General features: G+C 46.7%; 1 protein-coding gene across 1 annotated transcript in view; it reads right to left on the reverse strand.

Moving 5' to 3' along the window:
• LOC137467991 (maestro heat-like repeat-containing protein family member 1) overlaps positions 1-23,094 on the reverse strand; it is a 56,168-nt gene extending 33,074 nt beyond the window's left edge. The window contains exons 1-7 of the mRNA XM_068179415.1: positions 22,919-23,094; positions 21,300-21,379; positions 15,735-15,855; positions 13,982-14,077; positions 11,817-11,921; positions 3,958-4,093; positions 469-581 (exon numbers count right to left, since the gene is read on the reverse strand). Of these exons, the coding sequence (XP_068035516.1) occupies positions 469-581; positions 3,958-4,093; positions 11,817-11,921; positions 13,982-14,077; positions 15,735-15,855; positions 21,300-21,379; positions 22,919-23,059 (792 nt within the window). The 5' untranslated portion in view covers positions 23,060-23,094. The remainder of the gene's footprint in view (positions 1-468; positions 582-3,957; positions 4,094-11,816; positions 11,922-13,981; positions 14,078-15,734; positions 15,856-21,299; positions 21,380-22,918) is intronic.
• Between the last annotated feature and the right edge of the window lie 1,048 nt (positions 23,095-24,142).

Consider the following 24,142-nt stretch of genomic DNA (forward strand, 5'->3'; position numbering starts at 1 on the left):
TCCCAAATCCCCAGTCCCAATCCCCCAATCCCCCAATTCCCAATCCCCTAATCCCCAATCCCAAATCCCCAATCCCCTAATCCTTAATCCCCAATCCTTAATCCCACAATTCCATAATCCCCAATCCCCAATCCCAAATCCGAAATCCCAAATCCCAAATCCCAAATCCCAAATCCCAATCCCAAATCCCCAATCCCCCAATCCCCAATCCCCAATCCCAAATCCCCCAATCCCAAACCCCAATCCCCAATCCCCAATCCCTAATCCCCAATCCCAAATCCCAAATCCCAATCCCCCAATTCCCAATCCCCAATCCCCAATCCCAAATCCCCAATCCCAAATCCCCAATCCCAAATCGCCAATCCCCAATCCCCCAATCCCCAATCCCAATTCCCAATCCCACAATCCCCCAATCCCGCAATCCTTAATCCCGCAATCCCGCCATTCCCGGTTTCCAGGAGGGCTCACGGCTGCCAGGCGGCCGCAGTTGCGGAAGAGCGCGTCCGCGTCCGCGTTTTCCGCTGCCGCCTCCGGCGCCCGCAGCTCCTCCAGCGCCGCGTCCCGGAGCTGCCCGGAGAAGCCTGCGGGGCGAGGAGGGAGAATCCCGGGATTTCCCCCCGCCAACACCCCCGGGGAACGCGGGGGAGGAGAAATCCCGGGATTTCGGAATTCTGGCCTTGGAAAAACCTGGAGGTGACAAGGTCTTGGAATTCTGGAGGGAATTCGGGATTTTTTTCCCCCCATTTCTGGGGCAATTCCAGCCCTAAAATCGGGAAGGAACCCCTGGAAAATCCCAGGAAAATTCGGGAAAAAGGGAAAATTCCGGAATTCTGGGCTTGGAAAAACCTGGAGGTGATGAGGAGATGGAATTCCGGATTTTTCCCCATTTCTGGGGCAATTCCAGCCCTAAAATCGGGAAGGAACCCCTGGAAAATCCCAGGAAAATTCGGGAAAAAGGGAAAATTCTGGATTTTTGGCCATGGAAAAACCCCTGGGGATGACCCGGAGATGGAATTCCGGAGGAAATTCGGGATTTTTCCCGATTTTGGGGCAATTCCAGCCCTAAAATCGGTAGGGAGCCCCTGGAAAATCCCAGGAAAATTCGGGAAAAAGGGAAAAATCCGGAATTCTGGGCTTGGAAAAACCCTTGGGAGTCACTGAGTCCAGCCAAGCCTTGGAATTCCGGAGGGAATTTGGGATTTTTTCCCATTTTTGGGCCAATTTCAGCCCTAAAATCCAGAAGAAGCCCCTGGAAAATCCCAGGAAAATTCGAGAAATGAGAAAATTCCAGAATTCTGGGCTTGGAAAAACCCCTTGGAAGGCACCAAATTCACCCACGGCCATCGTATCCCATAAAAAATCCGGGAATTTTGGCCTTTTTCCGATATTTGAGGCAAATTCTTGTGGGGGAGGAGTTGAAAATGCCAAGGAAGTTCGGGAAAGGAGAAATTCCCTGGAATTCCCCGCTTCGGTTCAGACCCCAAAATGGCGGAATTCCACGGAATTCCCACTCCGGGCGCTTCCCAAAATTCCAACGGGAAGCAGCGCCCCCAGCTGGAGAACGCGAGAACCCCGCGATCCCAAAAATCCCCGAGAACTCCCGGAATTGCGTGGAATTCCCGGCTTGGCAGCTTGGAAAAGGCAGGATTTGATGGGATCGAACGCTCAAAACTCCAAGGAGTCCATGGAATTCTCTCTCCGGGATTGAACCCAAAAACTCCTGGAATTTCCCGGAATTCCACGGAATTCCCTCTCTGAAAGTTTGGCAAGGCTGGAATTGGATGGGATGGAAGCCCAAAACTCCCGGGATTCCACGGAATTCCCTCTCCAAGAGCCTCTTCCCAAAATTCCCAAGGGAAGCAGCGCCCCCTGCTGGGCAAGACGAGAACTCCACACTCCCCAAAATCCCAAAAAAACCTCAGGAAAACCATTCCCAAAAACGCCAAAACTCCTCAGGAAAACGCTTCACAAAATCCCCCAAACTCCCAAAAACCATTGGGAAAACCAGTCCCCAAAAAATCCCGAAAATCCTCAGGAAAACCCTTCCCAAACTCCCAAAAAATCTCCGGAAAACCATTCCCAAAAATCCCAAAAATCCCCAAGAGAAGCAGCGCCCCCTGCTGGGCAAGACGAGAACTCCACACTCCCCAAAACCCCAAAAAAACCTCGGGAAAACCATTCCCAAAAATCCCAAATCCCAAAAAACCTCGGGAAAACCCTTCCCAAAAACCCCAAAACTCCTCAGGAAAACCCTTCCCAAAATCCCCCAGACTCCAAAAAAACCTTGGGAAAAACATTCCCCAAAAAATCCCAAAAATCCTCAGGAAAACCCTTCCCAAAATCCCAAAAAATCTCCGGAAAACCCTTCTCAAAAATCCCAAAATTCCCAAGGGAAGCAGCGCCCCCTGCTGGACAAGACGAGAACTCTGCACTCCCCAAAACCCCAAAAAAAACCTTGGGAAAACAATTCCCAAAAATCCCAAATCCCAAAAATCCTCGGGAAAACCATGCCCAAAAATCCCAAATCCCAAAAATCCTTGGTAAAACCCTTCCCAAAAATCCCAAAACTCCTCAGGAAAACCCTTCCCAACCTCCCCCAAACTCCCAAAAAACCTTGGGAAAAACATTCCCCAAAAAATCCCAAAAATCCTCAGGAAAACCCTTCCCAAACTCCCAAAAAATCTCCGGAAAACCATGTCCAAAAATCCCAAAATTCCCAAGGGAAGCAGCGCCCCCTGCTGGACAAGACGAGAACTCTGCACTCCCCAAAACCCCAAAAAAAACCTTGGGAAAACAATTCCCAAAAATCCCAAAACTCCTCAGGAAAACCCTTCCCAAAATCCCCCAAACTCCCAAAAAACCTTGGGAAAAACATTCCCAAAAAATCCCAAAAATCCTCAGGAAAACACTTCCCACACTTCCAAAAAATCTCCGGAAAACCCTTCCCAAAAATCCCAAAAATCTCAAAATTCCCAAGGGAAGCAGCGCCCCCTGCTGGGCAAGATGAGAACTCCACACTCCCCAAAACCCCAAAAAACCTTGGGAAAACCATTCCCAAAAATCCCAAAACCCAAAAATCCTCGGGAAAACCATGCCCAAAAATCCCAAACCTCAAAAATCCTTGGGAAAACCATTCCCAAAAATCCCAAATCCCAGAAATCCTTGGGAAAACCATGCCCCAAAATCCCAAAAATCCCAAAATTCCAACGGAAGCAGCGCCCCCTGCTGGACAAGACGAGAATTCCACACTCCCCAAAATCCCAAAAAAATCTCGGGAAAACCATTCCCAAAAACCCCAAAACTCCTCAGGAAAACGCTTCCCAAAATCCCCCAAACTCCCAAAAAAACTTGGGAATGTTTTTCCCAAAAAATCACGAAAAACCTTGGGAAAAACATTCCCCAAAAAATCCTGAAAATCCTCAGGAAAACCCTTCCCAAACTCCCAAAAAATCTCCGGAAAACCCTTCCCAAAAATCCCAAAAATCCCAAAAATTCCCAAGGGAAGCAGCGCCCCCTGCTGGGCAAGACGAGCACTCCACACTCCCCAAAACCCCAAAAAAAACCTCGGGAAAACCCTTCCCAAAAATCCCAAAACTCCTCAGGAAAACCCTTCCCAAATTCCCCCAGACTCCCAAAAAACCTTGGGAAAACCCTTCCTCAAAAAAATCCCGAAAATCCTCAGGAAAACCATTCCCAAACTCCCAAAAAATCTCCGGAAAACCCTTCCCAAAAATCCCAAAAATCCCAAAATTCCAAAGGGAAGCAGCGCCCCCTGCTGGACAAAATGAGAACTCCACGCTCAAAAACCTCGGGAAAACCCTTCCCAAAAATCCCCCAAATCCTCAGGCCAAACCATTCCCAAAAACCCCAAAATCCCAAAAATCACTGCTGGGGATCCCCAGAAAAATGGGAATTTTCCCCGTCGGGAATTCTTCCGTCCGGAATTGCGGCTCCCACCTTGGTAGCAGAGCTGGATGCGCAGCAGGGCGCAGACGCAATCCAGGGAATCGGCGCGGATTTGGGGAATTCTGTCGGAGCAGCGCGGCGCCAGCAGCGCCAGGAGCGGGGCCAGCGCCGGGAACGGGGTCAGCGCCTGCCGGGAAGAGGGAATTCTGGGAATTCTGGGAATTCCCGGAAATAAGCGGGAATGGAAACCAGGGAGAAAAAACGGGAACAGAAACCAGGAATGGAATCCAGGAATAAAAACTGGGAATGGAAATCAGGGATGGAAACTGGGAATGGAAACTGGGGATGGAAATCAGGGATGGAAATCTGGGATGGAAACTGGGAATGGAAACTGGGGATGGAAACTGGGGATGGAAATTGGGAATGGAAATCTGGGAATGGAAACTGGGGATGGAAATTGGGAATGGAAATCTGGGAATGGAAACCAGGGAGAAAAACCGGGAATGGAAACCGGGAATGGAATCCAGGAATAAAAACTGGGAATGGAAATCAGGGATGGAAACTGGGGAGAAAAACCGGGAACGGAAATCAGGGATAGAAACTGGGGATGGAAATTGGGAATGGAAATCAGGGAATGGAATTTGGGAATGGAAATTGAGACCGGAATTTGGGAATGATATCTGGGAATGGAATCTGGGAATGGAATCCAGGAATAAAAATTGGGAATGGAAACTGGGGAAAAAAACCGGGAATGGAAATCAGGGATGGAAACCGGGGAGAAAAACCGGGAATGGAAATCAGGGATGGAAACCGGGGAGAAAAAACGGGAATGGAAATCAGGGATGGAAACTGGGAATGGAAACTGGGGATGGAAATCAGGGATGGAAACTGGGAATGGAAATTGGGAATGGAAATCTGGGAATGGAAATCGGGGATGGAAACTGGGGAGAAAAACCGGGAATGGAAATCAGGGATGGAAATCTGGGATGGAAACTGGGAATGGAAATTGGGAATGGAAACTGGGGATGGAATTTGGGAATGGAAATTGAGACTGGAATTTGGGAATGATATCTGGGAATGGCATCTGGGAATGGAATCCAGGAATAAAAATTGGGAATGGAAACTGGGGAAAAAACCGGGAATGGAAATCAGGGATGGAAACCGGGGAGAAAAAACGGGAATGGAAATCAGGGATGGAAACTGGGAATGGAAACTGGGGATGGAAATCAGGGAATGGAAAGTGGGAATGGAATCAAGGAATAAAAATTGGGAATGGAAATTGGGAATGAAAACTGGGAATGGAAATTGAGACTGGAATTTGGGAATGAAAACCAGGAATGGAATCCAGGAATGGAATCCAGGAATAAAAATTGGGAATGGGAACTGGGAATGGAAATCAGGGATGGAAACTGGGAGTGGAATCCGGGAATGGAAATGGGAACGGAAACCAGGGATGGAATTTGGGAATGGAAATTGGGGATGGAAACTGGGGATGGAAACTGGGAAAGAAATCCGGCAGTGGAATCCAGGAATGGAAATTGAGAATGGAATTTGGGAATGAAAACCGGGAATGGAAACCGGGGATGGAAATTGGGAATGGAAACTGCAGATGGAATCCAGGAATGGAATCCAGGAATGGAATCTGGAAACGGAATCTGGCATTGAAATCTGGGAATGGAATTTGGGAATGAAAACCAGGAATGGAATCTGGGAATGGAAACTGGGAACGGAAATCAGGGATGGAAACTGGGAATGGAATCCGGGAGTGAAAATTGGGAATGGAATCCGGGAATGGAATTTGGCAATGGAATCCAGGAATGGAAATTGAGACTGGAATTTGGGAATGAAAACCGGGAATGGAATCCGGGAATAAAAAGCAGGAATAAAACTCGGGGACGGAATGCAGAGATGCAATTTGGGAATGGAATCCGGGATTGAAACTCGGGAATGGAATTTGGGAATGGAATCTGGGATTGAAATAGGGGAATGGAATTTGGGAATGGAATCCGGGATTGAAATCTGGGAATGGAATTTGGGAATGGAATCCGGGATTGAAATCTGGGAACAAAGAGCAGGAATAAAACTCGGGAATGGAATTTGGGAATGGAATCCGGGATTGAAACTCGGGAATGGAATTTGGGAATGGAATCTGGGATTGAAATCTGGGAATGGAATTTGGGAGTGGAATCCGGGAATGGAATCCGGGAATGGAATTTGGGAATGGAATCCGGGATTGAAATCCGGGAACAAAGAGCAGGAATGAAAATCGGGGACGGAATCCGGGGATGGAATCCGGGAATAAAGAGCAGGAATGAAACTCAGGAATGGAATCCAGGAATGGAATTTGGGAATGGAATCCGGGATTGAAATCCGGGGATGGAATTTGGGAATGGAATCCGGGATTGAAATCCGGGAAAAAAGAGCAGGAATGAAACTCGGGGACGGACTCCGGGGGCGGAAATGGGGCCGGGGTTTTTAATGCGCGATCCTCGGAATCCCGCGCGGCTCCACAAACCGCTGACTTTTACATTTCGTCTTGTTTAATATTCAAATTGCATTGATTCATTAATTTATTGTTAATTAATTCAGATCATTTATTCGCCCGCTTCTCCAGAGCTCGGGAGAGGCCGGAACGCCGGGGAGCGGATTGAGTTCCGTTATTTTACATTGCGGAAAAATCATAATTTATTCATTTGTTTTAAACAAAATTTCACGTTAAATATTTTAAATATTTTAAATATTCCTATTAAATATTAATTGTTGATAAAATATTGATTATCCCTTTTCCCAGAGCTCGGGAGAGGCGGGAACGCTGGGGAGCGGATTGAGTTCCGGTATTTTATATTACAGAAAAATTATAATTTATTCATTTGTTTTAAACAGAATTTCACATTAAATATTTTAAATATTTTAAACATTGTTATTAAATATTAACTCTTAATTAAATATTGATTATCCCTTTCTCCAGAGCTCGGGAGAGGCGGGAACGCCGGGGAGCGGATTGAGCTCCGGTATTTTATATTACAGAATAATTATAATTTATTCATTTGTTTTAAACAAAATTTCACATTAAATATTTTAAATGTTGTTATTAAATATTAATTGTTAATTAAATATTGTTAATTAAATGTTGATTATCCCTTTCTCCAGAGCCCGGGAGAGGCGGGAACGCCGGGGAGCGGATCGATCCGCGCTCTTCCGCATTACCGATTAATTATTATTCGCAATTTGACCGTCCACAATTTTTTTAATATTCAAATTGCATTCATTTCTTAATTTATTAATTATTATTTCTGATTATTCCTGATTATTTGTTTATCCCTTTTCCCAGAGCTCGGGAGAGGCCGGAACGCCGGGGAGCGGATTGAGTTCAGTTATTTTATATTACAGAAAAATTATAATTTATTCATTTGTTTTAAACAAAATTTCACATTAAATATTTTAAATATTTTAAATATTGCTATTAAATATTAACTCTTAATTAAATATTGTTAATTAAATATTGATTATCCCTTTCCCCAGAGCTCGGGAGAAGCCGGGAACGCCGGGGAACAGATTGAGTTCAGTTATTTTATATTACAGAATAATTATAATTTATTAATTTGTTTTAAACAGAATTTCACATTAAATATTTTAAATGTTGTTATTAAATATTGATTGCTAATTAAATATTGTTAATTAAACATTGATTATCCCTTTCCCCAGAGCTCGGGAGAGGCGGGAACGCCAGGGAACGGATTGAGTTCCGATATTTTATATTGCGGAAAAATTATAATTTATTCATTTGTTTTAAACAAAATTTCACATTAAATATTTTAAATGTTGTTATTAAATATTAATTGCTAATTAAATATTGTTAATTAAATATTGATTATCCCTTTTCTCCAGAGCTCGGGAGAGGCGGGAACGCCGGGGAGCGGATTGAGTTCCGTTATTTTACACTGCGGAAAAATTATGATTTATTCATTTGTTTTAAACAGAATTTCACATTAAATACTTTAGATGTTGTTATTAAATATTAATTGTTGATTATATATTGTTAATTAAATATTGATTATCCCTTTCCCCAGAGCTCGGGAGAGGCGGGAACGCCGGGGAACGGATTGAGTTCCGATATTTTATATTACAGAATAATTATAATTTATTCATTTGTTTTAAACAAAATTTCACATTAAATATTTTAAATATTTTAAATGTTGTTATTAAATATTAATTGTTAATTAAATATTGTTAATTAAATATTGATTATCCCTTTCTCCAGAGCTCGGGAGAGGCGGGAACGCCGGGGAGTGGATTGAGTTCCGTTATTTTATATTACAGACTAATTACTATTTATTCATTTGTTTTAAACAAAATTTCACGTTAAATATTTTAAATATTGTTATTAAATATTAATTGTTAATTAAATATTGATTATCCCTTTCTCCAGAGCTCGGGAGAGGCGGGAACGCCGGGGAGCGGATCGATCCGCGCTCTTCCGCATTACCGATTAATTATTATTCGCAATTTGACCGTCCACAATTTTTTAAATATTCAAATTGCATTCATTTATTAATTTATTAATTATTATTTCTGATTATTCCTGATTATTGGTTTATCCCTTTTCCCAGAGCTCGGGAGAGGCGGGAACGCCGGGGAACGGATTGATTTCAGTTATTTAATATTACAGACTAAGTATAATTTATTCATTTATTTTAAACATAATTTCACATTAAATATTTTAAATATTTTAAATATTCTTATTAAATATTAACTCTTAATTAAATATTGTTAATTAAATACTGATTATCCCTTTCTCCAGAGCTCGGGAGAGGCGGGAATGCCGGAGAAGGGATTGAGTTCCGTTATTTTATATTACAGAATAATTATAATTTACTCATTTATTTTAAACAAAATTTTACATTATTTTAAATGTTGTTATTAAATATTAATTGTTAATTATATATTGCTAATTAAATATTGATTATCCCTTTCCCAGGAGCTCGGGAGAGGCGGGAACGCCGGGGAACGGATTGAGTTCCGGTATTTTATATTACAGAATAATTATAATTTATTCATTTGTTTTAAACAAAATTTCACGTTAAATATTTTAAATATTTTAAATATTGTTATTAAACATTAACTCTTAATTAAATATTGTTAATTAAATATTGATTATCCCTTTCTCCAGAGCTCGGGAGAGGCGGGAACGCCGGGGAGTGGATTGAGTTCCGTTATTTTATATTACAGACTAAGTATAATTTATTCATTTGTTTTAAACAAAATTTCACGTTAAATATTTTAAATGTTGTTATTAAATATTGCTAATTAAATATTGTTAATTAAATATTGATTATCCCTTTCTCCAGAGCTCGGGAGAGGCGGGAACGCCGGGGAGCGGATCGATCCGCGCTCTTCCGCATTACCGATTAATTATTATTCGCAATTTGACCGTCCACAATTTTTTTAATATTCAAATTGCATTCATTTATTAATTTATTAATTATTATTTCTGATTATTCCTGATTATTTGTTTATCCCTTTTCCCAGAGCTCGGGAGCGGCGGGAACGCCGGGGAACGGATTGAGTTCCGGTATTTTACATTGCGGGAAAATTATAATTTATTCATTTGTTTTAAACAAAATTTCACATTAAATATTTTAAATATTTTAAATATTCTTATTAAATATTAACTCTTAATTAAATATTGTTAATTAAATATTTATTATCCCTTTCTCCAGAGCTCGGGAGAGGCGGGAACGCCGGGGAGTTCCGTTATTTTATATTACAGACTAAGTATAATTTATTCATTTATTTTAAACATAATTTCACGTTAAATATTTTAAATATTTTAAATATTGTTATTAAATATTAACTCTTAATTAAATATTGTTAATTAAATACTGATTATCCCTTTCTCCAGAGCTCGGGAGAGGCGGGAACGCCGGGGAGTTCCGTTATTTTATATTACGGAATAATTATAATTTATTCATTTGTTTTAAACAGAATTTCACGTTAAATATTTTAAATATTTTAAATATTGTTATTAAATATTAACTCTTAATTAAATATTGTTAATTAAATATTGATTATCCCTTTCCCCAGAGCTCGGGAGAGGCGGGAACGCCGGGGAGCGGATTGAGTTCCGTTATTTTACATTGCGGAAAAATTATAATTTATTCATTTGTTTTAAACAGAATTTCACGTTAAATATTTTAAATATTTTAAATGTTGTTATTAAATATTAATTGCTAATTAAATATTGTTAATTAAATATTGATTATCCCTTTCTCCAGAGCTCGGGAGAGGCGGGAACGCCGGGGAGCGGATTGAGTTCCGGTATTTTACGTTGCGGAAAAATTATAATTTATTCATTTGTTTTAAACAGAATTTCACATTAAGTATTTTAAATATTTTAAATATTGTTATTAAATATTAATTGTTGATAAAATATTGATTATCCCTTTTCCCAGAGCTCGGGAGAGGCCGGAACGCCGGGGAACGGATTGAGTTCCGGTATTTTATATTACAGAATAATTATAATTTATTCATTTGTTTTAAACAAAATTTTACGTTATTTTAAATGTTGTTATTAAATATTAATTGTTAATTAAATATTGTTAATTAAATATTGATTATCCCTTTCTCCAGAGCTCGGGAGAGGCGGGAACGCCGGGGAACGGATTGATTTCAATTATTTTATATTACAGACTAAGTATAATTTATTCATTTGTTTTAAACATAATTTCACATTAAATATTTTAAATATTTTAAATATTGTTATTAAATATTAACTCTTAATTAAATATTGTTAATTAAATATTGATTATCCCTTTCTCCAGAGCTCGGGAGAGGCGGGAACGCCGGGGAGCGGATCGATCCGCGCTCTTCCGCATTACCGATTAATTATTATTCGCAATTTGACCGTCCACAATTTTTTTAATATTCAAATTGCATTCATTTCTTAATTTATTAATTATTATTTCTGATTATTCCTGATTATTGATTATCCCTTTTCCCAGAGCTCGGGAGAGGCGGGAACGCCGGGGAACGGATTGAGTTCCGTTATTTAATATTACAGACTAAGTATAATTTATTCATTTATTTTAAACATAATTTCACATTAAATATTTTAAATATTTTAAATATTTTAAATATTCTTATTAAATATTAACTCTTAATTAAATATTGTTAATTAAATATTTATTATCCCTTTCTCCAGAGCTCGGGAGAGGCGGGAACGCCGGGGAGTTCCGTTATTTTATATTACGGAAAAATTATAATTTATTCATTTGTTTTAAACAGAATTTCACGTTAAATATTTTAAATATTTTAAACATTGTTATTAAATATTAATTGTTAATTAAATATTGATTATCCCTTTCCCCAGAGCTCGGGAGAGGCCGGAACGCCGGGGAGCGGATTGAGCTCCGGTATTTTATATTACAGAATAATTATAATTTATTCAGTTGTTTTAAACAAAATTTTACGTTATTTTAAATGTTGTTATTAAATATTAATTGTTAATTAAATATTGTTAATTAAATATTGATTATCCCTTTCTCCAGAGCTCGGGAGAGGCCGGAACGCCGGGGAGCGGATTGAGCTCCGGTATTTTATATTACAGAATAATTATAATTTATTCATTTGTTTTAAACAAAATTTCACATTAAATATTTTAAATGCTGTTATTAAATATAAACTCTTAATTAAATATTGTTAATTAAATATTGATTATCCCTTTCCCCAGAGCTCGGGAGAAGCCGGGAACGCCGGGGAGCCGACCGCAATCCGCCCGTTTGAATCGTCGCTGTATCGTCACTCGTTACGCACCAATTGTAATCCTGCATATTAATTAGGATTAATTAATTTGTGGAGATCTATTAATTGCCCTGAGGATTTTGCCGCTCCCTTCCGGCGGGGGAACTCACGCGGACGTGGAGCTGCTCCAGGAAGAATTCCAGCAGGGATTTGCCGATGCCGAGGCCGCGCTCCCGCTCCGGCTCCCGCGGGGACCGGATCCAGCGGCCTAAATGCTGGAACGGGGGAAAATCCTGGAATTCCGGCAGGAAATCCGGGAATTCTGCCGGGAAATCCGGGAATTCTGCCGGGAAAATGCTGGAACGGGGGAAAATCCTGGAATTCCGGCAGGAAATCCGGGAATTCTGGCAGGAAATCTGGGAATTCTGGCTGGGAAAATGCTGGAACGGGGGAAAATCCTGGAATTCCGGCAGGAAATCCGGGAATTCTGGCAGGGAAATCCGGGAATTCTGCCGGGAAAATGCTGGAACGGGGGAAAATCCTGGAATTCCGGCAGGAAATCCGGGAATTCTGGCAGGGAAATCTGGGAATTCTGACTGGGAAATCTGGGAATTCTGGCTGGGAAAATGCTGGAACGGGGGAAAATCCTGGAATTCTGGCAGGAAATCGGGGAATTCTGCTGGGAAATCCGGGAATTCTGCCGGGAAAATGCTGGAATGGAGGAAAATCCTGGAATTCCGGCAGGAAATCCGGGAATTCTGACCGGGAAATCCGGGAATTCTGACTGGGAAAATGCTGGAATGGGGGAAAATCTGGGAATTCTGCCAGGAAATCCTGGAATTCTGCCAGGAAAATGATGGAATTCTGCCGGGAAATCTGGGAATTCTGACTGGGAAAATGCTGGGATTCTAACAGGAAAATGCTGGAATTCTGCCGGGAAATGCTGGGATTCTAACAGGAAAATCCTGGAATTCTGGCTGGGAAATCCTGGAATTCTGCGGGGAAAATCTGGGAATTCTGGCGGGAAAAGCCTTGGGGAGAGGCTGCTCCTTAGGGATGGATCGATCCCGCTTTTCTCAGGGATGAGCCCCAGAGCTGATCCTTGGAATTTCCCCGTTCCCAATTTCCCAGCCCCAGAATTCCCAGAATTCCCAGAATTCCCATTCCCAATTCCCCATCCCTTAGAATTCTCCCATTCCCATTCCCAAATTTTTCCTATTCCCATTCTTCCCATTATTCCCATGATTCCCACTCCCAAATTTCCGTTCCCCACTTCTCGAATTCCCAGATTTCTCAGAATTCCCAGAATTCCCAATTCCCCATTCCTTGGAATTCTCCCATTCCCATTCTTCCCATTCTTCCCATTCCAAATTTTCCATTCCCCACTCCTGGAATTCCCAGAATTCCCAGAATTCCCAATCTCCCATTTCTTGGAATTCTCCCATTCCCATTCCCAAATTTTCCCTTCCCATTATTCCCATTATTCCCATGATTCCCATTCCCAAATTTCCCGTTCCCCACTCCTGGAATTCCCAGATTTCCCAGAATTCCCAGAATTCCTAATCTCCCATTCCTCGGAATTCTCCCATTCCCAAATTTTCCCTTCCCACGATTCCCATGAATCCCATCCCTCCGAATTTCCCCCTGACCTCAACCGGTCCCGGAGTCGCCTCGCGCTTCCCGAAATTCCCCGGACAATTCCCAGAATTCCCCAGAAAATTCCTGAAATTCCCCAGATAATTCCCGAAATTCCCCAGAAAATTCCCAAAATTCCCCGGATAATTCCCGGAATTCCCCAGATAATTCCTGAAATTCCCCAGATAATTCCCAAAATTCCCCAGATAATTCCCCAAATTGCCCGGATAATTTCCGAAATTCCCCAGATAATTCCTGAAATTCCCTGGATAATTCCCAAAATTCCCCAGATAATTCCCGGAATTGCCCGGATAATTTCCGAAATTCCCCAGATTCCCGGAATTCCCCAGATAATTCCCGAAATTCCCTGGATAATTCCCGGAATTCCCCAGATAATTCCCAAAATTCCCCAGATAATTCCCAAAATTCCCCGGATAATTCCCGGAATTCCCCAGATAATTCCCGGAATTGCCCAGATAATTCCCGAAATTCACCAGATATTTCCCAGAATTCCCCAGAAAATTCCCGAAATTCCCCAGATAATTCCTGAAACTCCCCGGATAATTCCCGGAGTTCCGCGGATAATTCCAGGAATTCCGCGGATAATTCCCGGAATTCCCCAGATAATTCCCGGAATTCCGCGGATGATTCCCGGAGTTCCGCGGATAACTCCCGGAATCGCCGAGCCGATGGCACTCACGGCAAAGATCTCCTGGAGGCCGCAGGGGCTCAGGCGCCGCCGGAGAATTCCCTGGAGCAGCTCCGCCAGCGCCGCCAGCGCCGCCCCCAGCAGGTCCTGGAAAAATCCCGGAATTCCGGGCTCGGAAAAAATTCCTGGAATTCCCAGACCCATCCCAGGGCAGCGCTATCCCGGAAAAAAAATGGGAATTTTGGGGTTTATCCCGATTTTTTGGGGGGGATTCCTTTGAAAGAGACCCTGAAAAATCCTGGGATAATTTGGGAAAGGAGAAAATCCCGGAATTCCGGGCTTGGAAAAAAATCCTGGAATTCCCAAATCCATGCAATGGCGTCGTTATCCCAGAAAAAAAATGGGAGTTTTGGGATTTTTCCCGATTTTTTGGGATTTCTCGTGGATGAGCTCTGGAAATTCTGGGATATTTTGGGAAAGGAGAAAATCCCGGAATTCTGGGCTCGGAAAAAATTCCTGGAATTCCCAGACCCATCCCAGGGCATCGTTATCCCGGGAAAAAAATGGGAATTTTGGGGTTTATCCCGTTTTCTTTGGGGGGGATTTCTTGCGGATGAGGTCTTGGAAATCTTGGGCAGGAATAAAATCCTGGAAAATCCCAGAATTCTGGGCTCGGAAAAAATTCCTGGAATTCCCAAATCCATCCCAGGGCAGCGTTATCCCAGAAAAAAATGGGAATTTTGGAATTTTTCCTGATTTTTTTGGGATTTCTCGTGGATGTGGCTTTGGAAATCTTGGGCAGGAATAAAATCCCGGAAAACCCCGGAATTTTTCGGGATCAGGCACCCCCAAACCTGTCCCATTCCCACGTCCCAAAGTCCGGAGCAGGGATTCCCAATCCAAGGATTTTTCCTTTTTGGGATTAAATCTCCAAAAAAAGCTCCAAAAAAATGGGAAAAAAAAATTGGAATTTTCCTTCCCGGTTTTCCCGGTGCTCCCACCCATCGTTAAAATTCCCTTAATTCCGGTCACGGAATTAATTAGAATAATTAATTAATGAATTCCAGGGAGAAATCCGGGAAGCAGCTGCTGGATTTTGGGAAAGGGGGGGGAGAACTGCCGGAATTCTGGGATCATCCCACCGGAATAATCGGGATGGGAATTGAGGTGGATTTTTACCGGAATTCCCATTTTTTCCTCCAAAAATCCCACGGAATTCCCACCTGGGAGCGAATTCCCAGAAATTCCAGAGCTGCCCCACCCCAGGAAGAGGCCGGAATATCGGGATCATCCCACCGGAATGGGATGGGAATTGAGGTGGATTTTTACCGGAATTCCTGTTTTTCCTCCAAAACTCCCTTGGAATTCCCAGAAATTCCAGAGCTGCCCCACCCCAGGAAGAGGCCGGAATATCGGGATCATCCCCCGGGAATAACGGGGATGGGAATTGAGGTGGTTTTTTTACCGGAATTCCCCATTTTTCCACCCAAAATCCCACAGAATTCCTGGAAAATCTAGGGCTGCCCCACCCCAGGAAGAGGCCGGAATATCGGGATCATCCCACCGGAATGGGATGGGAATTGCGACGGTTCTTTCCCAGAATTCCCTTTTTTTTCCCCCAAATCCCATGGAATTCCCACCTGGGAGTGAATTCCCAGAAATTCCAGGGCTGCCCCACCCCAGCAAAGATTCCGGGAAGAAGCCGGAACATCGGGATCGTCCCCCGGGAATAACCGGGATGGGAACCGAGGCGTTTCTTGCCCGGAATTCCCGTTTCTCCCCCCAGATCCCGCGCCATTCCCACCTGGGCTCCGGGCTCTTCCGGGCTTTTCCCGGAGTCGGGCGGGGGCAGCCCCAGGACGGAGGCCAGGGCCGCGTCCAGCAGCTCGGAGCGCTCGGCATCGCTCAGCGGCGGCTCCAGGGCGCTGGAAATCCGGGATAAGGGAAAATCCGCCAACGGGAAGCCCCAGCGGCAGCGAGGGACGGGAATTAATGGGAATTTTCGGGAATGATTGAGGATTAATTGGGAATTATTGGGGATTATTGGGGATTATTAGGGATTAATGGGGATTTACTGGGAATTAATTGGGAATTATCGGGGAATATCGGGATTATTTGGAATTATTGGGGATTATTGGGGATTAATGGGAATTAATTGGGAATTATTAGCGATTATTAGGAATTAATTGGGAATTATTGGGGATTATTAGGGATTATTTGAAATTATTGGGGGTTATTGGGGATTAATGGGAATTAATTGGGAATTATTAGCGATTATTAGGAATTAATTGGGATTTATTTAGGAATTATTGAGGATTAATGGGAATTAATTGGGAATTATTAGCGATTATTAGGAATTAATTAGGATTTATTTAGGAATTATTGAGGATTAATGGGAATTAATTGGGACTTATTGGGGATTATTAGGGATTATTGGGAATTAATTGGGAATTATTGGGGATTCATTGGAATTATTGGGGATTACTGGGGATTATTAGGGATTATTAGGAATTAATTGGGAATTAATTGGGAATTATTGGTGATTAACTGGAATTATTGGGGATTATTGAGAATTATTGGGAATTACTGGGGATTAATGGGAATTATTGGGAATTATTCGGGATTATTGGGAATTAATGGAAATTATTGGGGAATTATTGGCAATTACTAAAGATCAATTGGGAATCATTGGGAATTATTAAAGATTAATTGGGAATTATTGGGGATTATTGGGGATTAATTTGAATTATTCAGGATAGTTGGGAATTAATGGGAGTTAATTGGGAATTATTGGGAATTATTAAGGATTAATTGGGAATTATTGGGAATTATTGGGGATTAACTGGAATTATTGGGGATTATTGGGGATTAATAGGAATCAATGGAAATTATTAAGGAGTTATTGGGAATTATTGGGGATTAATGGGGAAATAATGGGGATTGATGGGAATTAAAGGGAATTATTAAGGATCAACTGAAAATTAATTGGAATTTTTAAGGATTAATTGGGAATTATTGGAGGTTATTAAGGATTAATTGGAATGATTGGGGATTATTTGGGATTAATGGGAATCAATGGAAATTATTAAGGAGTTATTGGGAATTATTGGGGATTAATGGGGAAATAATGGGGATTGATGGGAATTAAAGGGAATTATTAAGGATCAACTGAAAATTAATTGGAATTTTTAAGGATTAATTGGGAATTATTGGAGGTTATTAAGGATTAATTGGAATGATTGAGAATTATTGGGAATTAATGGGAATTAATAAGGATTAATTGGAATGCTTGGGGATTATTGGGAATTAATGGGAATTAATGGAAATTATTAACGAGTTATTGGGAATTAATGGGGATTTTTGGGGATTAATTGGGAATTATTGGGAATTACTGGCAATTATTAGGAATTAATTGGGGATTGCTGGGGATTAATGGGAGTTATTGGGGATTATTGGGAATTATTTCAGATTATTTGGGATTATTGGGAATTAATTGGGAATTATTCAATTCCAAGAAGTCTCGGCGTTCCCGGGATTTTGGGGATTCCCAAGAATCCAACCCCAAATCCCAAATCCCAATCCCAGAATTCCCAGATTTCCTGAAATTTTGGCAGTTTCCACGGATCCAACCCCAAATCCCAAATCCCGATCCTGGAATTCCCGGGATTTCGGCAATTCCCACAGATCCAACCCCAAATCCGAAATCCAAGCCCATTCACAAATCCCGATCCCAGAATTCCTGGGATTTCAGCAATTCCCAAGGATCCAACCCCAAATCCCAAATCCCAATCGCAGAATTCCCGGAATTTGGCAATTTCCAAGGATCCAACCCCAAATCCCAAATCCCGATCCCAGAATTCCTGGGATTTCGGTGGTTCCCGAGGATCCAATCCCAAATCCCGATCCCGGAATTGCCAGATTTTGGGGATTCCCAAGGATCCAACCCCAAATCCCAAGTCCCAAATCCCGATCCCAGAATTCCCGGGATTTTGGGGATTCCCGAGGATCCAACCCCAAATCCCAAATCCCAATCGCAGAATTCCCAGAATTTGGCAATTTCCAAGGATCCAACCCCAAATCCCAAATCCCGATCCCAGAATTCTTGGGATTTTGGCGGTTCCTGAGGATCAAGTCCCAAATCCCGATCCCAGAATTGACAGATTTTGGGGATTCCCAAGGATCCAACCCCACATCCCAAATCCCAATCCCAGAATTCCCAGATTTTGGGGATTCCCAAGGATCCAACCCCAAACCCCAAGTCCCAAATCCCGATCCCAGAATTCCCGGATTTTGGGGATTCCCAAGGATCCAACCCCAAATCCCAAATCCCAAATCCCGATCCCGAATTCCCGGGATTCCGGCATTCCCGAGGATCCAAACCCAAACCCAAATCCCAAATCCCGATCCCGGAATTCCCGGGATTCCGGCGTTCCCGAGGATCCAACCCCAAACCCAAGTCCCAAATCCCGATCCCGGAATTCCCGGGATTTGGGCGTTCCCGAGGATCCAACACCAAATCCCAAATCCCAAATCCCGATCCCGGAATTCCCGGGATTCCGGCGTTCCCGAGGATCCAACCCCAAACCCCAAATCCCAAATCCCGATCCCGGAATTCCCGGGATTCCGGCGTTCCCGAGGATCCAACCCCAAACCCCAAGTCCCAAATCCCGATCCCGGAATTCCCGGGATTCCGGCGTTCCCGAGGATCCAACCCCAAACCCCAAGTCCCAAATCCCGATCCCGGAATTCCCGGGACTCCGGCGTTCCCGAGGATCCAACCCCAAACCCCAAATCCCAAATCCCGATCCCAGAATTCCCGGATTTTGGGGATTCCCGAGGATCCAACCCCAAATCCCAAGTCCCAAATCCCGATCCCGGAATTCCCGGAATTCCAGCGTTCCCGAGGATCCAACCCCAAACCCCAAATCCCAAATCCCGATCCTGGAATTGCCGGATTTTGGGGATTCCCAAGGATCCAACCCCAAACCCCAAGTCCCAAATCCCGATCCCGAATTCCCGGGATTCCGGCGTTCCCGAGGATCCAACCCCAAATCCCAAATCCCAAATCCCCATCCCAGAATTCCCGGATTTTGGGGATTCCCGAGGATCCAACCCCAAATCCCAAGTCCCAAATCCCGATCCCGGAATTCCCGGGATTCCGGCGTTCCCGAGGATCCAACCCCAAACCCCAAGTCCCAAATCCCGATCCCGGAATTCCCGGGATTCCGGCGTTCCCGAGGATCCAACCCCAAACCCCAAGTCCCAAATACCGATCCCGGAATTCCCGGGATTCCGGCGTTCCCAAGGATCCAACCCCAAACCCCAAGTCCCAAATCCCGATCCCAGAATTCCCGGGACTCCGGCGTTCCCGAGGATCCAACCCCACATCCCAAATCCCAATCCCAGAATTCCCAGATTTTGGGGATTCCCAAGGATCCAACCCCAAACCCCAAGTCCCAAATCCCGATCCCAGAATTCCCGGATTTTGGGGATTCCCAAGGATCCAACCCCAAATCCCAAATCCCAAATCCCGATCCCGAATTCCCGGGATTCCGGCATTCCCGAGGATCCAAACCCAAACCCAAATCCCAAATCCCGATCCCGGAATTCCCGGGATTCCGGCGTTCCCGAGGATCCAACCCCAAACCCAAGTCCCAAATCCCGATCCCGGAATTCCCGGGATTTGGGCGTTCCCGAGGATCCAACACCAAATCCCAAATCCCAAATCCCGATCCCGGAATTCCCGGGATTCCGGCGTTCCCGAGGATCCAACCCCAAACCCCAAATCCCAAATCCCGATCCCGGAATTCCCGGGATTCCGGCGTTCCCGAGGATCCAACCCCAAACCCCAAGTCCCAAATCCCGATCCCGGAATTCCCGGGATTCCGGCGTTCCCGAGGATCCAACCCCAAACCCCAAGTCCCAAATCCCGATCCCGGAATTCCCGGGACTCCGGCGTTCCCGAGGATCCAACCCCAAACCCCAAATCCCAAATCCCGATCCCAGAATTCCCGGATTTTGGGGATTCCCGAGGATCCAACCCCAAATCCCAAGTCCCAAATCCCGATCCCGGAATTCCCGGAATTCCAGCGTTCCCGAGGATCCAACCCCAAACCCCAAATCCCAAATCCCGATCCTGGAATTGCCGGATTTTGGGGATTCCCAAGGATCCAACCCCAAACCCCAAGTCCCAAATCCCGATCCCGAATTCCCGGGATTCCGGCGTTCCCGAGGATCCAACCCCAAATCCCAAATCCCAAATCCCCATCCCAGAATTCCCGGATTTTGGGGATTCCCGAGGATCCAACCCCAAATCCCAAGTCCCAAATCCCGATCCCGGAATTCCCGGGATTCCGGCGTTCCCGAGGATCCAACCCCAAACCCCAAGTCCCAAATCCCGATCCCGGAATTCCCGGGATTCCGGCGTTCCCGAGGATCCAACCCCAAACCCCAAGTCCCAAATACCGATCCCGGAATTCCCGGGATTCCGGCGTTCCCAAGGATCCAACCCCAAACCCCAAGTCCCAAATCCCGATCCCAGAATTCCCGGGACTCCGGCGTTCCCGAGGATCCAACCCCAAATCCCAAATCCCAAATCCACATCCCAGAATTCCCGGATTTTGGGGATTCCCGAGGATCCAACCCCAAACCCCAAGTCCCAAATCCCGATCCCGGAATACCCGGGATTCCGGCGTTCCCGAGGATCCAACCCCAAACCCCAAGTCCCAAATCCCGATCCCGGAATTCCCGGGATTCCGGCGTTCCCGAGGATCCAACCCCAAACCCCAAGTCCCAAATCCCGATCCCGGAATTCCCGGGATTCCGGCGTTCCCGAGGATCCAACCCCAAACCCCAAGTCCCAAATCCCGATCCCGGAATTCCCGGGATTCCGGCGTTCCCAAGGATCCAACCCCAAACCCCAAGTCCCAAATCCCGATCCCAGAATTCCCGGGACTCCGGCGTTCCCGAGGATCCAACCCCAAATCCCAAATCCCAAATCCACATCCCAGAATTCCCGGATTTTGGGGATTCCCGAGGATCCAACCCCAAACCCCAAGTCCCAAATCCCGATCCCGGAATACCCGGAATTCCGGCGTTCCCGAGGATCCAACCCCAAATCCCAAATCCCAATCCTGGAATTGCCGGATTTTGGGGATTCCCAAGGATCCAACCCCAAACCCAAGTCCCAAATCCCGATCCCGGAATTCCCGGGATTCCGGCGTTCCCGAGGATCCAACCCCAAACCCCAAGTCCCAAATCCCGGTCCCGGAATTCCCGGGATTCCGGCGTTCCCGAGGATCCAACCCCAAACCCCAAATCCCAAATCCCGGTCCCGGAATTCCCGGGATTCCGGCGTTCCCGAGGATACACCAGGTGCGCGCAGGCGCTCAGCGCTCGCTGCCGCAGCCGCGTCCGCAGCGCGTCCGGAGGCTCCGCCCGGAGGAATTCCTGGGAACGGGGACGGAATGCTCTGGAATGTCCCCTCCGGAACGTTCCACGGGCATCCCGAGGGCTCCGGAGAAATCCGTCAGCCATCCCAGCATCCAGACCAGTCCATCCCAGTACATCCCAGTCCATCCCAGTACATCCCAGTCCATCCCAGTCTATCCCAGTCCATCCCGGTCCATTCCCAGCATCCATCCCGGTCCATCCCAGTTCATCCCAGTTCATCCCAGTATCCATTCCCAGTCCATTCCCAGTCCATCCCAGTATCCATCCCAGTACATCCCAGTCCATCCCAGTCCATCCCAGTTCCATCCCAGTATCCATTCCCAGTCCATCCCAGTCCATTCCCAGTCCCATCCCCGTTCATCCCAGTCCCTCCCAGTCCCCTCCCAGTCCATCCCAGTTCCATCCCAGTCCATTCCCAGTCCCTCCCAGTCCATCCCAGTCCCCTCCCAGTCCATCCCAGTTCCATCCCAGTCCATTCCCAGTCCATCCCAGTCCATCCCAGTCCCTCCCAGTCCATTCCCAGTCCCTCCCAGTCCCTCCCAGTCCCTCCCAGTCCATTCCCAATCCATCCCAGTTCCATCCCAGTCCCATCCCTGTTCATCCCCGTTCATCCCAGTTCCATCCCAGTCCATCCCGGTCCATCCCAGTACATCCCAGTTCATCCCAGTCCATCCCAGTACATCCCGGTCCATTCCCAGCATCCATCCCGGTCCATCCCAGTCCATCCCAGTTCTATCCCAGTCCATTCCCAGTCCCTCCCAGTCCATCCCAGTCCATCACGGTCCATCCCGGTCCATTCCAGTATCCATTCCCAGTCCATCCCAGTATCCATTCCCAGTCCATCCCGGTCCATCCCAGTTCCCTCCCAGTCCATCCCAGCATCCATCCCAGTCCATCCCGGTCCATTCCCAGTATCCATTCCCAGTCCATCCCAGTTCATCCCAGCATGCATCCCAGTTCCCTCCCAGTCCATCCCAGTATCCCTCCCAGTATCCAGCCCAGTCCATCCCAGTATCCATTCCCAGTCCATCCCAGTATCCATTCCCAGTCCATCCCAGTATCCAGCCCAGTCCATCCCAGTCCATCCCGGTCCATTCCCAGTATCCATTCCCAGTCCCTCCCAGTCCATCCCAGTCCATCCCAGTCCATCCCAGTCCATCCCAGTATCCATTCCCAGTCCATCCCAGTCCATCCCAGTATCCATTCCCAGCATCCATCCCAGTCCAGCCCAGTCCATCCCAGTCCATCCGGGTCCATTCCGGTCCATTCCCAGTATCCATTCCCAGTCCATCCCAGTATCCAGCCCAGTCCATCCCAGTCCATCCGGGTCCATTCCCAGTATCCATTCCCAGTATCCATTCCCAGTCCATCCCAGTATCCAGCCCAGTCCATCCCAGTCCATCCGGGTCCATTCCCAGTATCCATTCCCAGTATCCATTCCCAGTCCATCCCAGTATCCAGCCCAGTCCATCCCAGTCCATCCCGGTCCATTCCCAGTATCCATTCCCAGTCCATCCCAGTCCCTCCCAGTCTCACCACCATGAGCGCCACCAGCTCGGCCTTGTGGGCGATGCTGCCGCAGCCGCCGGGGCCGTTCCCGGGACATTTCCCGGGAAAATTCCCAAAAGTCCCGGGAGAATTCCCGGCGCTGCCGCAGGCCAGGGCGCGGCCGATCATGGCGATGCTCCGGGCCAGGCTCAGCTTCAGCGCCGGGTCCTGAGGGACGGAACCGGCACCGGGATCAGCGGGACCGGCGGCCGGAACCGGCGCCGGGATCAACCGGAACCGGCACCGGGATCAGTGGGACCGGCACCGGGATCAGTGGGACCGGCACCGGGATCAGCGGGACCGGCAGCTGGAACCGGCACCGGGATTGGCCGGAACCGGCACCAGGATTAGCGGGACCGGCAGCCGGAACCGGCACCAGGATCAACCAGAACCGGCTCCGGGATCAACCAGAACCAGCACCAGGATCAGTGGGACTGGCAGCCGGAACCGGCACCGGGATCGGCCGGAACCGGCACCGGGATCAGCCGGAACCGGCACAGGGGTCAGAAGGACCAGCAACTGGAACCGGCACCAGGATCGGCCGGAACCGGCACCGGGATCGGCCGGAACTGGCACCAGGATCAGCGGGACCGGCAGCCGGAACTGGCACTGGGATCGGCCGGAAACGGCACCGGGATCAACCGGAACCGGCACCGGGCTCAGCAGGACTGGCAACTGGAACCGGCGCCGGGATCGGCCGGAACCGGCACCAGGATCAGCGGGACCGGCAGCCGGAACTGGCACTGGGATCGGCCGGAAACGGCACCGGGATCAACCGGAACCGGCACTGGGCTCAGCGGGACTGGCAGCCAGAAACACCACCGGGATCGGCCGGAACCGGCACCGGGATCAACCGGAACCGGCACCCGCAATCAGTGGGACCGGCAACTGGAACCAGCGCCGGGATCAGCCGGAACCGGCACCAGGATCAGTGGGACCGGCAGCTGGAACCGGCACCGGGATCAACCGGAACCGGCACCGGGATCAGCGGGACCGGCAGCTGGAACCGGCACCGGGATCGGCCGGAACCGGCACCAGGATCAGCAGGACCGGCAGCTGGAACCGGCACCGGGATCGGCCGGAACCGGCACCAGGATCAGCAGGACCGGCAGCCGGAACCGGCACCGGGATCAGCCGGAACCGGCACCGGGATCAACCGGAACCGGCACCGGGCTCAGCGGGACCGGCACAGGCGTCAGAAGGACCAGCAAC

The sequence above is a fragment of the Anomalospiza imberbis genome, unplaced genomic scaffold, assembly GCF_031753505.1.
Source record: "Anomalospiza imberbis isolate Cuckoo-Finch-1a 21T00152 unplaced genomic scaffold, ASM3175350v1 scaffold_94, whole genome shotgun sequence".
Classification (NCBI taxonomy): domain Eukaryota; kingdom Metazoa; phylum Chordata; class Aves; order Passeriformes; family Viduidae; genus Anomalospiza; species Anomalospiza imberbis.